The 14,943-nt window shown below is 39.5% G+C and overlaps 1 protein-coding gene across 1 annotated transcript in view; it reads right to left on the bottom strand.

Annotated features, from left to right (window-relative positions):
• LOC110305413 (solute carrier organic anion transporter family member 6C1-like) overlaps nucleotides 1-14,943 on the bottom strand; it is a 144,914-nt gene that overhangs the window by 54,687 nt on the left and 75,284 nt on the right. The window contains exon 8 of the mRNA XM_085844251.1: nucleotides 2,900-3,095. Within this exon, the coding sequence (XP_085700377.1) occupies nucleotides 2,900-3,095 (196 nt within the window). The remainder of the gene's footprint in view (nucleotides 1-2,899; nucleotides 3,096-14,943) is intronic.

Here is a 14,943-nt window from a genome sequence, read left to right as displayed (position 1 = left end):
AAGAAGTGTATAGGGCTCCAGATGCATATGTATTAGAAGATGGTCTTATCTGACATTAATGGGACAGAAGGACCTTGGTTCTGTGGAGGTTTGATGACCCAGTGTAGGGGGATTCTGCAGCAGTGGGTTGGGAGTGAGTGGGTGTGTGTGGGCGCACTCTCATAGAGGAAAAGGTGAGGGCAGATGTTGGATGATAGGGTTGAGGAGGGGTAACTGGGAAGATGGATATAATTTAAGATGTAAACGAATGGTGTGATTAATAAAAAATAAAAACAGATACAATAAATCTCATATAAGAGAAAGTAGAAAATACCCTTGAATTCATTGGTATGAGAGAAAGCTTCCTGAACAGAACACAAACTTCTCAGGCTGTAATATTAAAATTTGACAAATGAGAGCACATGAAACTGCAAAGCTTCTATAAGGCAAGAACAAGAACATATCAGGAGACTATAGATTGAGAAAGGTTCTTCAACTCTATAACTGACTGAGGGCTAATACCCCAAATTTACAAACAACTCAAGAAATTAGACACCAACAATCCAAATAATCCAATTTTTAAAAAGGGTGTACAGAGCTAAACATAATTCTCAACAGAGGAATCTTGAATGACCAAGAGACATTTAAAGCAATGTTCAATTTCCTTAGTCTTCAGGGAAATGCATATCAAAACAACACTTGAAATTCTATCATGCAACCATCACAATGGTAAAGATTAATAACCCAAGAGATAGTAAGTGCTGGCAAGGATGTGGAGCAAGGGGGAAACTTCTTCACTGCTGGTGGGAGAACAATGTTGTACAATCGCTTTAGCTATCAATTTGGTGGTTTCTCAGAAACCTGGGAATAGTTCTACCTCAAAACTCAGCAATAGCACTCCTGATTATATACCCAAATGGTGCTCCAACATCCCACAAAGTCACTTGCTAAACTATTTTCACAACAGCTTTATTCATAATAGCCAGAAGAGAGAAACATCCTAAATGTCCACCACCTGAAGAATAGATAAAGAAAATGTGGTATATCTACACAATCAAATATGCTTCAGTATTAAAAAACAAAGACACCATGAATCATGCAGGCAAATGGATGAAATGCAAATTATCATTCTGAGTGAGGTAATCCAGTCCCCAAAGGACATGCATGTGCTCACTTATACTTGGATATTAGCTGTAAAATACATGTACCATGCTATACTCCACAGACAGAAATAAGCTAAATAAGAAGGAAGACCCAGGAGAGGAAGCTTGAATCTCACTCAGATGGAGAATAAAATAGCCAAAAGAGGCAGATGGATGGAGGGAACTAGGTGGAAGAGGGGTAGGGATGGTAATGGGTGATTCAGGATCAGGTGTGGGGAAGGGCAGCAGAGATGGCTACAGAGCCATGAAAATGAATGGAATCCTGCAACTGATAGGGGTGAGGAGGTCCAGGATGAGACAGAGACCTGGGATAAGGAAGGTGCCCATGAATCAATGGGGGTGACATTTGACTCACAACATTGGGGATTTTGAACTTGAAAAGGCCACCTGCTATAGCCACACAGGAACAGCAGTGAAGAAATAGAGACACCATCCCATCTACAAAACACTGAACCAAACTTTATTCTATGTACAAGAAATGCAGGCATTGGGAATGGAGCAAAGACTGAGAAAAAGGCTCAATTTCAAACCCACTCCATAGGCTAGTACCAATCATTACCTCTATTAATGATACTGTTAGGATTAGAGACAGGAACATTTTGTCCTGAAAGAGGCTCCACCCAGCAGCTGACTCAGGCAGATACAGACACCCACAGCTAAAGAATGGATGGGGTTTGGAAACTCTTATCGAAGGATAGGAGGAAGTATTGTGGGTTCCAAAGGTGATGTGAATTCCATAGGGAAGACCAACAGAATCAACTCTCGTAGACCCTTGGGGTTCTCTGAGTACAAATCACCAAACGAAGAACATGCCCATGCTAGACCTAGGCCTCCATGCACATATGTAGCAGATGTGCAGCTTGGTCTTCATGTAGGTCTAGAACAACTGGAACAGGGGCTATCCCAAATGCTGTTGCCCATACATGGGGTATGTTCTAGCTGGGCTACCATGTCTTGCCTCTGAGTAAGAGGAATTACATAGCTTCACAGAGACTTGTAATGCTAAAGTGTGGGGTGGAGGGGAAGGGAAGGCTTGACTTGGTCAGAGGAGAAGAGGAAGGGGGATGTGGGAAGGACTGTAGGATGGATTGACTTAGGGGGAGGGGCAGTGAGCAGGACATAAAATGAATATATAAAACAAAACAAAACAAAACAAAATCAAAACTAAATTAAAAAAAAAAGACGTAACTTTAAAATCATGTTTTATAGCCTCGTGATCAGGTTGAGTAGAATTTATTGAACAGTAGTTTGTCAATATGCTATCCCATTATAGTTGAAAGTGCTATAATTACCTTTTATCATTTCATTTCCTCAGTCGTCTGGTTTACAGATAGTTTTATGTTGTCCAATATTTAATATGAAATCATGTAAAGTCCTTTGAACTTTGGATATTTCATATAAATGTTTATGTGCATGCTCAAATATACATCAAATCTATTCTGTGATGCTTACAAGATAGACCCATCAATTTAAGAACATAAGGTAAAACTAAGTTACAGATATTTTAGTAAAATCTGTTACATTTTGAACACCCTAACATAAAGTTCAAGTTTTGATCATAAATCACTAATAAATGCATGGTACACAAATATCTCTATGAGATATGTATTAGTTGTATAAGAAGAAAATCACGTTTGACATTTCATTTGCATGGTTAATATTTGAAAGTTATATATTTATGTAGTTACTGATAGTAGTATAGGAAATATCCCTTCAGTTATGACTAAAGTATATAGTCTACAAATATATATATTTACCCATCATAATTTTCATTGATTCCAGAAAATTTTGCAGTTTCACATGCCACAGAAATCAGTAATAGGAAAAGCATAATTGATACAACGGATACTGTTATTATAAATTTAAGTTTGTTCTTAATATTCATTTGCAATTTGTCAACAATATAGCCTCCCAAAAAACGGCCAATGATAGATCCTGGAAGTATAAACATTCCTAAGAAATGAAAAGAAAGTACTGTTAAACATAATCTGGTGAGACTTACAAAAAAATTACACATCAATATCATTCCGTAAAGAGTAGCATAGATTTTAAAACAAACCAAGGTGTGGTATTTGAATAAATCTGGACATTATAATATATACATGTGAATGGTTATGGGGATATTATAGGTCTACAGGTTCTGATAGAGATGTTTTACTCCTAAACACTAAGTAATTTAAACAAGACAGGAACGTAGTCCATGCCACATACAAATTAGGATTTTCCTTACTGAGAGGTATTATTTCTGTTCCACTTGAAGGTATGGCATATATCTAGAGACTTAACTAAAATAATAGGATGATCTGACTCACTGAGGTCTCTCATAGATGGTCAACATGAATATTTTTATAACAATCTGAGACTCTAGATTGCCTTTAATAATGTGTTTTTTTCTATTTAAGCATATTAGAAAGAGGAAATCACAAGAAGAATATGAGCTGTTAAAAAGCATAAGAAGAGAAATAGAAAAGTAAGTGTAACATAGTAAACTGGCACACTAATACAGTCCAATCAGCTCCAAATGTAGGTCACTGTGTGTACATGTAAGATAGAGAACAAAACACCAATAACAACACACACACAAGATTACATCATGCCATAATAAATACTTACAAATGAAATGTTTCATAAAAATGCAAAAAGTGAAGGGAAAGGAAGGAATAAAGATAGTGTTTGATAAAAACAACAACAAAAAAAAGAAATGTGGCTAATATAATGAAACATACATTTGATAAAATAAAATTTCAAGTTCAGGTCCAAGGTGGTGGGTGGTATAGAGATACTCAGGAATAGATTTCTCTTTCATGGACTGGAAAGAAAATAGTACACTTGGAACTTGTCGTGGAAGGAAGAGTGGGTGAAAACGGGAAGTTTTCCTCACAGGAAACAAAACCTAACAGATTCCACAGACTAGGGAAAGTGACAAAGCAAGGTGAGCAAATACCCTTGCTCCTCAAATACAAAGTTTAAAAGGGAGGTGGATTTCCTGTTCCTAGGCAGGAAAGTGACAGTGGAAGGCAAGACGTGGCACTGAAGGCTGCATCCTGAAGATAAAAAGCTTAAATACATACCAGGTGTGGAGGAGGAAAGCAAGCTAGCTTCAGAGAAGAATTTAACACGAAGATTCATGAAAACTCAGTTATAGATCTTCCTGGAGGGAAGTTCTGTGGCCAGGGATACAGCCATTCATAGACTTTGTAAATCCTAGTATGGTCTCGGACTTCTCAGAAGAATCTCAGACTTCTTGTGGACACTTAAGTGCATAGCTGGGTAAGCAGCCATCCCAGGCAATAAGAAAATTATACCTTGGGCAAGTGTCTCAGACTCAACATACTGACAGGTTTATGCTCACACACACTGTAGGAGGTGTTTCACACTTTGCTCATTTCTTGGATGTTACCTGTACCTCAGTTTGCAAAACAAAACCAAAAGCCTTCAGAGCAAATATGTATCAATTCTGCATGGTCTATAGACTGCCAAAATTTACTCTTAAGTGAGAAAATCTCGCTGTAGCACAAACACTGTCTACATATTCATTGTACAGAGTAACACTTCCTTAGTGAAGATAAACCTAAAGTAGGTTTTATTCCTCATTTTCTCATGTTTCTAGACAGACCCACCACTTTACCATCAATATCCCATGGGCAGTGTATTGTATACTTAACAAATCTGGTGAGTATAGTCAATGTGTTTGTTAGATGTTAGGCACAGTCTGGCCTCTCCTCCCATTGATGTCCAAGAAGGCCATCTTCTGCTACATATGCAGCTGGAGCCATGGTGCATCCATGTGTAATCTTTGTTTGGTGGTTTAGTTTCTGGGAGCTGTGGGGGATGGGGTCTGGTTATTTGATATTTTTGTTCTTCCCATGGGTTTCAAATCCCTTCCACTCCTACTGTCTTTTCTCTAACTCCTCCATTGGGGACCCAGTGTTCAGTCCAATGGTTGGCTGTGAGCATCTGCCTCTGTATTTGCCAGGTTCTGGCAGAGCCTCTCAGGGGACAGGTATATCAGGCTCTAGTCAACATACACTTTTTGTATCTGCAGTAGTGTATGGTTTTAGATTCTATATATTAGATGGATCCACAGGTGGGACAGTCTCTGAATCGCCTTTCCTTCGGTCTCTGCTCCATGCTTTGTCGTCATATTTCATTCCAAGAGGATTTTGCTCCCTCTTTTAAGAAGGTCTGAAGCATATACACTTTGGTCTTCCGTCATCGTGAGTTTCACATGGTCTCTGAATTGTATCTTGGGTATTGTGAGCTCTTAGGATAATATCCACTTATCAATGAGTACATAACATGTGTTTTCTTTTGTGTCTGGGTGACATCACTCTGGATGATATTATCTAATTCCATCCATTTTTCTAAGAATTTCAAGAATTCGTTGTTTTTAATAGCTGAGTAGAACTACACAGTGTAAGAACACCACATTTTCTTCTTTTTTTTTCTCTGTAGATGCCACTGAGTTTATTTTTTCCCTTTTTTATTGGGTATTTATTTCATTTACTTTTCCAATGCTATCCCAAAAGTCCCTCACACACTCCCCCACCCACTCCCCCACCCACCCACTCCCACTTCTTGGCCCTAGCGTTCTCCTGTACTGAGGCATATAAAGTTTGCACGACCAATGGGCCTCTCTTTTCACTGAGGGCTGACTAGGCCATTTTCTGATTCATATGCAGCTAGAGACACGAGCTCCAGGGAGGTACTGGTTAGTTCATATTGTTGTCCCCTCTATAGGATTGCAGATCCCTTTAGCTCCTTGGGTACTTTCTCTAGCTCCTCCATTGGGGGCCCTGTGGTCCATCCAATAGCTGACTGTGAGCATCCACTTCTGTTTTTGCTAGACCCCGGCATAGTCTCACAAGAGACAGCTATATCTGGGTCTTTTCAGCAAAATCTTGCTAGTGTATGCAATTGTGTCAGCATTTGGAAGTTGATTATGGGATGGATCCCCGGATATGGCAGTCTCTAGATGGTCCATCCTTTTGTCTCAGCTCCAAACTTTGTCTCTGTAACTCCTTCCATGGGTGTTTTGTTCCCAATTCTAAGAAGGGGCAAAGTGTACCCACTTTGGTCTTCGTTCTTCTTGAGTTTCATGTGTTTAGCAAATTGTATCTTATATCTTGGGTATCCCAAGTTTCTGGGCTAATATCCACTTATCAGTGAGTACATATTGTGTGAGTTTCCTTTGTGATTGGGTTACCTCACTCAGGATGATGCCCTCATTTTCTGTATCCCTTCCTTTGTTAAGGAACATCTGGGTTGTTTACTGCTTCTGTCTATTAGAAATAAGGTTGTTAAGAACACAGTGGAGCATGTGTCTTTGTCATATGTTGGAGTAGCTTTTGGGTATATGCCCAGGAATGGTATAGATGTGTCCTCAGGTAATATTATATCCAATATTCTGAGTAACCATGAGACTGATTTCCAGAGTGGTTGTACCAGCTTGCAATCCCACAAACCATGGAGGAGTGTTCCTTTTTCTCCACATCCTAGATAGCATCTGCTGTCACCTGAGGTTTTGATCTTAGCCAATCTGACTGGTGTGAGGGGGGAAATCTCAGGGTTGTTTGATTTGCATTTCCCTGGTGACTAATGATGTTGAAAATTACTTTAGGTACTTCTGAGCCATTTGATATTCCTCAATTGAGACTGAAGACCCAGAATTGAACCCACATACCTATGGTCACTTGATATTTGACAAAAGAGCTAAAATTATCCCGTGGAAAAAAGACAACATTTTCAACAAATGATACTGGTTCAACTTAAAGTCTGCATGTAGAAGAATGCAAGTTTATCCATTTTTATCTTGTACAATACTCAAGGCCAAGTGGATCAAGGACATCCACATAAAACCAGATACAAGAAAACTAATAGAAGAGGAAGTGGGTCAGAGCCTTAAACACATGGGCACAGGGAAAAACTTCCTAAACAGAACACCAATGGCTTATGCTCTAAGATCAAAAATTGATAAAGGGGACCTCTTATAATTTGAAAGCTTCTATAAGGCAAAGGACACTGTGAATAGGACAAAATGGCAACCAACAGATTGGAAAAGATCTTTACCAACCCTACATCAGATAGAGGGCTAATATTCAATATATACAAAGAACTCAAGAAGTTAGATTCCAGAGAACCAAATAACCCTATTAAAAATTAGGTAAAGAGCTAAATGAAGAATTCTTTTGTTCTTTTTTAATTGCTGGGAATTTTCATGTGTACTAGGCAGGTAGTTCCTTCATTTAGTGGCATCTAGCCTTTCAATTCTCTTTTCTATTTATCATTTTATTTTAAACATCACTTTTGCCTTATTTCCTCTGTCATATATGAACCAGGGTTCAAACCAGGGCACAGTGTATAATGAACTGTTGTGTCCCTGAGCTATATTTGCTGAGAATTAATTTAGTTTCAGCCACAGTTCAGTCTTACTTGAACCAAATGGGAAATTTATTTAAGTGATAAGGGGAAGACATCAATCCCACTGATTCATCAGTAGGAAAAGGGGGGTGTGGCTGAGATTAGTTCCAAGGGCAAATATACACAAAGTAGCAATAGAAAGGAAAAAATAACAGTAGTGTAGACCACATCTACATCTATGTTCTACTATGTTCAAGACTACAGTAGGGCAGACTGTGTGAGAAGGGTAAATCTGTCAATGATTTGTCAGTGTCACATAGTGATATGATTCTCAACTTTAATCTTCATGATAATATATCTTCAGTCGTTCCATAGAACTTTCAGTACAAATGCAGCAACCCACATAATATTCTTAGAGGGTTGCAGTTCCTAATGGTGCTATCATTCCAGTAAGTCACCATTGAGTATGCATACAACTTAGGAAGACTACAAATCTGCTTGACATGCCAGAATTTAACCATTGTTTCAAGATTTGCTGATATACTCTGTTCTTTTTTTTAAATTAGGTATTTTCCTCATTTACATTTCCAATGCTATCCCAAAAGTCCCCCCTACCCACCCATTCCCACTTTTTGGCACTGGCGTTCCCCTGTACTGGGGTATATAAAGTGTGCAAGTCCAATGGGCCTCTCTTTCCAGATATGGCTGACTAGGCCATCTTTTGATACATATGCAGCTAGAGTCAAGAGCTCCGGGGTACTGGTTAGTTCATAATGTTGTTCCACCTATAAGTTTGCAGATACCTTTAGCTCCTTGGGTATTTTCTCTAGCTCTTCCATTAGGGGCCCTGTGATCTGTCCAATAGCTGACTGTGAGCATCCACTTATGTGTTTGCTAGGACGTGGGATAGTCTCACTAGAGACTGCTATATCAGGGTCCTATCAGCACAATCTTGCTAGTGTATGCAATGGTGTCAGCATTTGTAGGCTGATTATGGGATGGATCACTGGATATGGCAGTCTCTAGATGGTCCATCCTTTTGTCTCAGCTCCAAACTTTGTCTCTGTAACTCCTTCCATGGGTGTTTTGTTTCCAATTCTAAGAAGGGGCAAAGTGTACACACTTTGGTCTTCGTTCTTCTTGAGTTTCACGTGTTTAGCAAATTGTATCTTATATCTTGGGTATCCTAAGTTTCTGGGCTAATATCCACTTATCAGTGAGTACATATTGTGTGAGTTCTTTTGTGATTTGGTTACCTCACTGAGGATAATGCCCTCCAGGTCCAACCATTTGCCTAGGAATTTCATAAATTCATTCCATTGTGTAAATGTACCACATTTTTTTGTATCCATTCTTCTGTTGAGGGGCATATGGGTTCTTTCCAGCTTCTGGCTATTGTAAATAAGGCTGCTATGAACATAGTGGAGCATGTTACCTTGGCGTGACTCTAACTAAGTGAAAGATCTCTATGATAAAAATTTCAAGTCTCTGAAGAAAGGAATTAAAGAAGATCTCAGAAGATGGAAAGATCTCCCATGCTCATGGATTGGCAGGATCAACATTGTAAAAATGGCTATCTTGCCAATAGCAATCTACAGATTCAATGCAATCCCCATCAAAATTCCAACTCAATTCTTCAACAAATTAGAAAGGGCAATTGGCAGATTCATCTGGAATAACAAAAAACCTAGGATAGCAAAAACTCTTCTCAAGGATAAAAGAACCTCTGGTGGAATCACCATGCCTGACCTAAAGCTTTACTACAGAGCAATTGTGATAAAAACGGCATGGTAAAGGTATAACGACAAAAAAGTAGACCAATGTAATAGAATTGAAGACCCAGAAATGAACCCACCCACCTATGGTTACTTGATATTTGACAAGGGAGCTAAAACCATCCAGTGGAAAAAAAGATAGCATTTTCAACAAATGGTGCTGGCACAACTGGTGGTTACCATGTAGAAGAATGCAAATTGATCCATTCCTATCTCCTTGTACTAAGGTCAAATCTAAGTGGATCAAGGTACTCCACATAAAACCAGAGACACTGAAACTTATAGAGGAGAAAGTGGAGAGAAGCCTCGAAGATATTGGCACAGGGGAAAAATTCCTGAGTAGAACAGCAATGGTTTGTGCTGTAAGATCGAGAATTGACAAATGGGACCTCATGAATCTTCAAAGTTTCTGTTATGCAAAAGACACTGTCAATAAGACAAAAAGGCCACCAACAGATTGAGAAAGGATCTTTACCTATCCAAAATCAGATAGGGGACTAATATCCAATATATATAAAGAACTCAAGAAGGTGAACTTCAGAAAATCAAATAACCCCATTAAAAAATGGGACTCAGAACTGAACAAAGAATTCTCACCTGCGGAATACCGAATCCTGAGAAACACCCGAAAAAATGTTCAGCATCCTTAATCATCAGGGAAATGCAAATCAAAACAACCCTGAGATTCCATCTCACACCAGTCAGAATGACTAAGATCAAAAATTCAGGTGACAGCAGATGCTGGCGAGGATGTGGAGAAAGAGGAACACTCCTCCACTGTTGGTGGGATTGCAAGCTTGTACAACCACTCTGGAAATCAGTCTGGCAGTTTCTCAGTAAATTGGACATGGTACTACCGGAGGATCCCACAATACCTCTCCTGGGTATATATCCAGAAGATGTTCCAACTAGTAAGATATACTCTGTTCTTGACATAGTAATCTCTGTTGAAAAACTGTGGTCACAAATAAAATCCCTATAAAGATATTGTATTAGAGAGTACTTTTGACAGTAAATACAACCTTATGTAAGATGCTCATTATTCCAAGTTACACTAACAGAAGATCTCAACATGTCATGAAAACTGCCATATAAAAGTAAAGAGTTGCCCATGTGTACTCATTTGGAAATCTGAATATGAAAAAAGATATGAAAAGCAGCAACATATTACACACGAACAGCCTGACTGTGTCTTAGTTAAGGTTTCTAGTGCTGTGCAGAGACACCATGAACATGGTAATCTCTTTAAAAGAAAGCATTTAACTGGGGATGGATTATAGTTTCAGATTCCACTATCATTAAGGAAGGAAACATGGCAGCACAAAGGCAGACAAGGTGCTGGTAAAGAAGCTGGGATTTCTACATTGTGATCAGCAGACAGCAGAATTGAAGGTGACTATAGGCCTAACTTGTGCTTCTAAGAACTCAAACCCCACCAATTAGTGACATATTCCCTCCAGCAAGGACATGCCTACTGAACAATACCATACTTCCTAAAAGTGCCAGTACTGAGTGCCACACCTCCTAAAAGTGGCTTCTACACTTGTTAATGGTTGACTTTATTTTTTGTTTTGCTTTGTATTGCTTTCTTTTACCCACATACTTTATATTCACTCTTTCTTATCTCCCTGACCTTTTGTTTGTTGATGATTAATATAGCCTTTTATTCTTTTTCTCTTTACACTAGGTTGCCACATACCTGCTTGACATTTATAGCCTAAAATCAACTATTATGTTAGTCAACTTTTGCTTAATTCTAGAACCTTTAAATACTCCACTTACAATGACTTTCAGAGAGCCAAATTCTCAATACACTTTTAAGATTGATAATGTATAGCATAACAACTGCTCTTTAGTGTCAAAACATACAAACCTTTTACAAATATGCATGAAACATCTTCACTGGTAGCTGATTCTGTGACACAGTACTCCATAACCAAAATACCTTCAGGAGTTCACTGGTCTCCCAGGAGAGCAGACAAACCTGTGAGCACAGGTAAGACCACCACTTCTGCTCAGAGGGACCCACACAGAACTCTCAGGGCACAGAAACTGAAGAGCAGCCTGGGATAGGATCCTTCTCATTTCCTTCTGTGCAGGGAACTGATCCTATACCACAGCACCCAGAAAATACAGGAAACACAAAAATTCCTTAAGGAATTACAGGAAATCAGGCAAAAAGGTGAAGAAATTGGAAAACAAATCAAGATATAAAAATTGAATTAGAAATAATAAAGGAATCACAAAGGGAGAGAACCCTGGAGATAGACAACCAAGGAAAGAGATCAAGAGTCATGGATGCAAGCATCACCAACAGAATACAAGAAATAGGAGAGAGATTCTCAGGTGCAGAATATAACATAGAAAACATTGACACAATAGTCAAAGAAAATGCAGAATTAAAAAAAAGCTTCTAACTCCAAACATCCAGAAAATCCAGGACCCAATGAGAAGACTAAACCTCAGGATAATAGGTATAGAAGAGTGTGAAGATTCCCAACTTAAAGGTCCAATAAATGTTTTCAACAAAATTATAGAAGAAAACTTCCCTATCCTAAAGAAAGAGGTGTCCATGGACATAAAAGAAGCCTACAGAACTCCAAATAGATTGTACAAAAACGAAATTTTTGCCATCATGTAATAGTCAAAACACCAAAAACACAAAACAAAGAAAGAGTATTAAAATCAGTAAGGGGGAAAGGCCAAGTAACATATAAAGGCAGACCTATCAGAATTACACTTCTCACCATAGACTATATAAGCCAGAAGATCCTGGGCAGATGTCATACAGACCCTAAGAGAACACAAATTCCAGTCCAGGATACTATGCCCAGCAAAACTCTCAATTAACATAGATGGAAAAACTAAGATTTTCCATAAAAAACAAATTTACACAGTATCTTTTCACAATTCCAGCCCTACAAAAAATAATATATGGAAAATTTTAACACAAGGAGAAAAACTACACCCTAGAAAAAGCAAGAAAGTAATCTTATTTCAAAAAACCCAAAGGAAGATAGCCACAAAAACACAATTCCACCTCTAACAATAAAAATAACAGGAAGCAACAATCACTTTTTCTTAATATCTCTTATCAATGAACTCAATTCTCTAACAAAAAGACGTAGACTAAAAGACTGGATATATAAACAGGACCTAGTATTTTGCTGCATACAGGAATCATACCTTTGTGTCAAGGACAGAAACTACCTCAGAGTAAAGGAGTGAAAATCAATTTTCTAAGCAAATGGTCCCAAGAAACAAGCTGGAGTAGCCATTCTAATCTCCAGTAATATAGACTTTTAACCCAAAGTTATCGAAAAGGATTAGGAAGGACACTTCATACTTATCATAGGAAAAAACTGCCAAGAAGAACTCTCAGTTCTGAACATCTATGCTCCAAATGCAAGGGCACCCACATTCATAAAAGAAACTTTATTAAAGCTCAAAGCACACATTGCACCTCACACAACAATAGTGGGAGACTTCAACACCCCACTCTCATCAATGGACAGATCATGGAAACACAAACTAAACAGAAACACATTGAAACTAACAGAGGTTATGGACTATCTATCTATCTATCTATCTATCTATCTATCTATCTATCTATCTATAAAAAAACACATTTCATCTTAAACAAAAGAAATATATCTTTTCTCAGCATCTCATGACACCCTTCTACAAATTTGACTATATAATCAGTCAAAAAACAACCCTCAGCAGATAAGTGGATATCAGCCATCTCATATAAAGTCACTAAACCCAGACATTATTGTGGATGTAGAGAAGTGCTTGCTGACAGGAACTTGATATGGCTGTCTCCTGAGAGATTCTGCCAGAGCTTGACAAATAAAGAGGCAGATGCTTGAAACCAACCATTGGACTGAGTGCAGGGCCCCCCAATGTAGGAGTTGGAGAAGGGACTGAAAGAGCTGAGGGAGTTTGCATCCCCATTAAGGGAGCAACCGTGTCAACTGGCTAGACACTCAGGAGCTCATGGGGACAAGACCACCAACCAAAGAGTAGACATGGAGGGACCCATGGCTTGGCCGCACATTTTCAGAGGATGGCCGTGTTGGCATCAGTCAGAGGAGAGGCCTTGGGCTGGAGGGGGTTTGATGCCCCAGTGTAAGGGAATCCCAGTGTGGGAAGATGGGATTGGGTGGGTGGGTTGGGGGAGCATACTCATAGAGGCAGGAGCAGGGGAATAGCACTGGGGGTTTCCTAAAGGGGAGACATGGAAAGAGGCACATATTTGAAATGTAAATAAAGAAGATATCCATTAAAAAATACAAATATGCATGAAATGGTATCAGTGGATTTAAGCATTATGACACTGTTTACAAGAATTAAGATAAAATATAGTATTATATCTATTAGGTAAACAATTGTTTGTACATAAACAGTGGGATCTCTCTGGTGTAGTGGGTTGATCTAATGTTTCTTATCTTCTAATCCTAAATACTGATTCCTCAAGATGTGATTGCACTGCGTCAGGAGATCCTAAGGTACTCAAGTAATGCCATTTGAATGAACCTTCTCCCCAATTCAATAAAAGGCTAGAGGCTGTGATTGGGTAGGAGATAGAGAAAGATGGTACTAGATATTTGAGAGAGGGCGTTGCAAGGAGAGACAGAAAGCAAGAGATGGTCGGGAAGAACAGGAAGACTGAGGAGGAGGAAGCAGCCATGGATCAGAACTGCATAGGCAGGAGAAATAGCAAAGAGCAAGAGTCTTTACAACTGGGTAATAAGTTACTATCGCCCAAGATCTGCCTAATCTAGGCATATGACTTGTAAATAAATTACCTGGATTGCATGCCCATTTATATGGGCTAATTAAGATTATAGGTTCCTATTACATTTTGCAGTTAAGAAGACAGAATAATAGCACAGCATAATTACAATACATTAAGTTCAAACCAATCTAAATCTGAAACATACTGCTTCTGGTGAAAGAAACAGAAGAATCAGTAGTTAATGTGCATATTTAGAAAAACTTTTTGAGTATAGACAGAGTACTCAAGAAGTACAAGAAAGCCCTTCCGGTCCACTCGAGTATCGGGGTGCCTTGCCAGAGGAGTCTCCGGACACCCGCAAGGACCCGCACAGGATTCCCCATGGGATCCTAAGACCTTTGGTGAGTGGAACACAGCTTCTGCTCCAATCCAATTGAGCGGGACCTGAGACTGCATTAACTAGGGAAGCAGGCAACCTGGCTTCTGATGGGGCACAAGTCCCTTCTGGTCCACTCTAGCACTCAGGTGCCTTGCCAGTGGAGTCTCCGGACACCCACAAGGACCCGCACAGGACTCCCCACGGGATCCTAAGACCTCTGGTGAGTGGAACACAGCATCTGCTCCAATCCAATTGCGCATAACCTGAGACTGCATTAACTAGGGAAGCAGGCAACCCGGCCTGAGCTGGGGCACAAGTCCCTTCCGGTCCACTCGAGCACCAGGGTGCCTTGCCAGAGGAGTCTCCAGACACCCGCAAGGACCCACACAGGATTCCCCATGGGATCCTAAGACCTCTGGTGAGTGGAACAGAGCTTCTGCTCCAATCCAATTGAGTGGGACCTGAGACTGCATTAACTAGGGAAGCAGGCAATCCGGGCTCTGATGGGGCACAAGTCCCTTCCGGTCCTCTCGAGCACCGGGGTGC

Source organism: Mus caroli, unplaced genomic scaffold (assembly GCF_978045245.1).
Source record: "Mus caroli unplaced genomic scaffold, Mus_caroli_1 scaffold_1, whole genome shotgun sequence".
Taxonomy (NCBI): domain Eukaryota; kingdom Metazoa; phylum Chordata; class Mammalia; order Rodentia; family Muridae; genus Mus; species Mus caroli.
The sequence above is the reverse complement of the archived record's forward strand: the minus strand, read 5'-3'. Positions and strand labels throughout refer to the sequence as shown.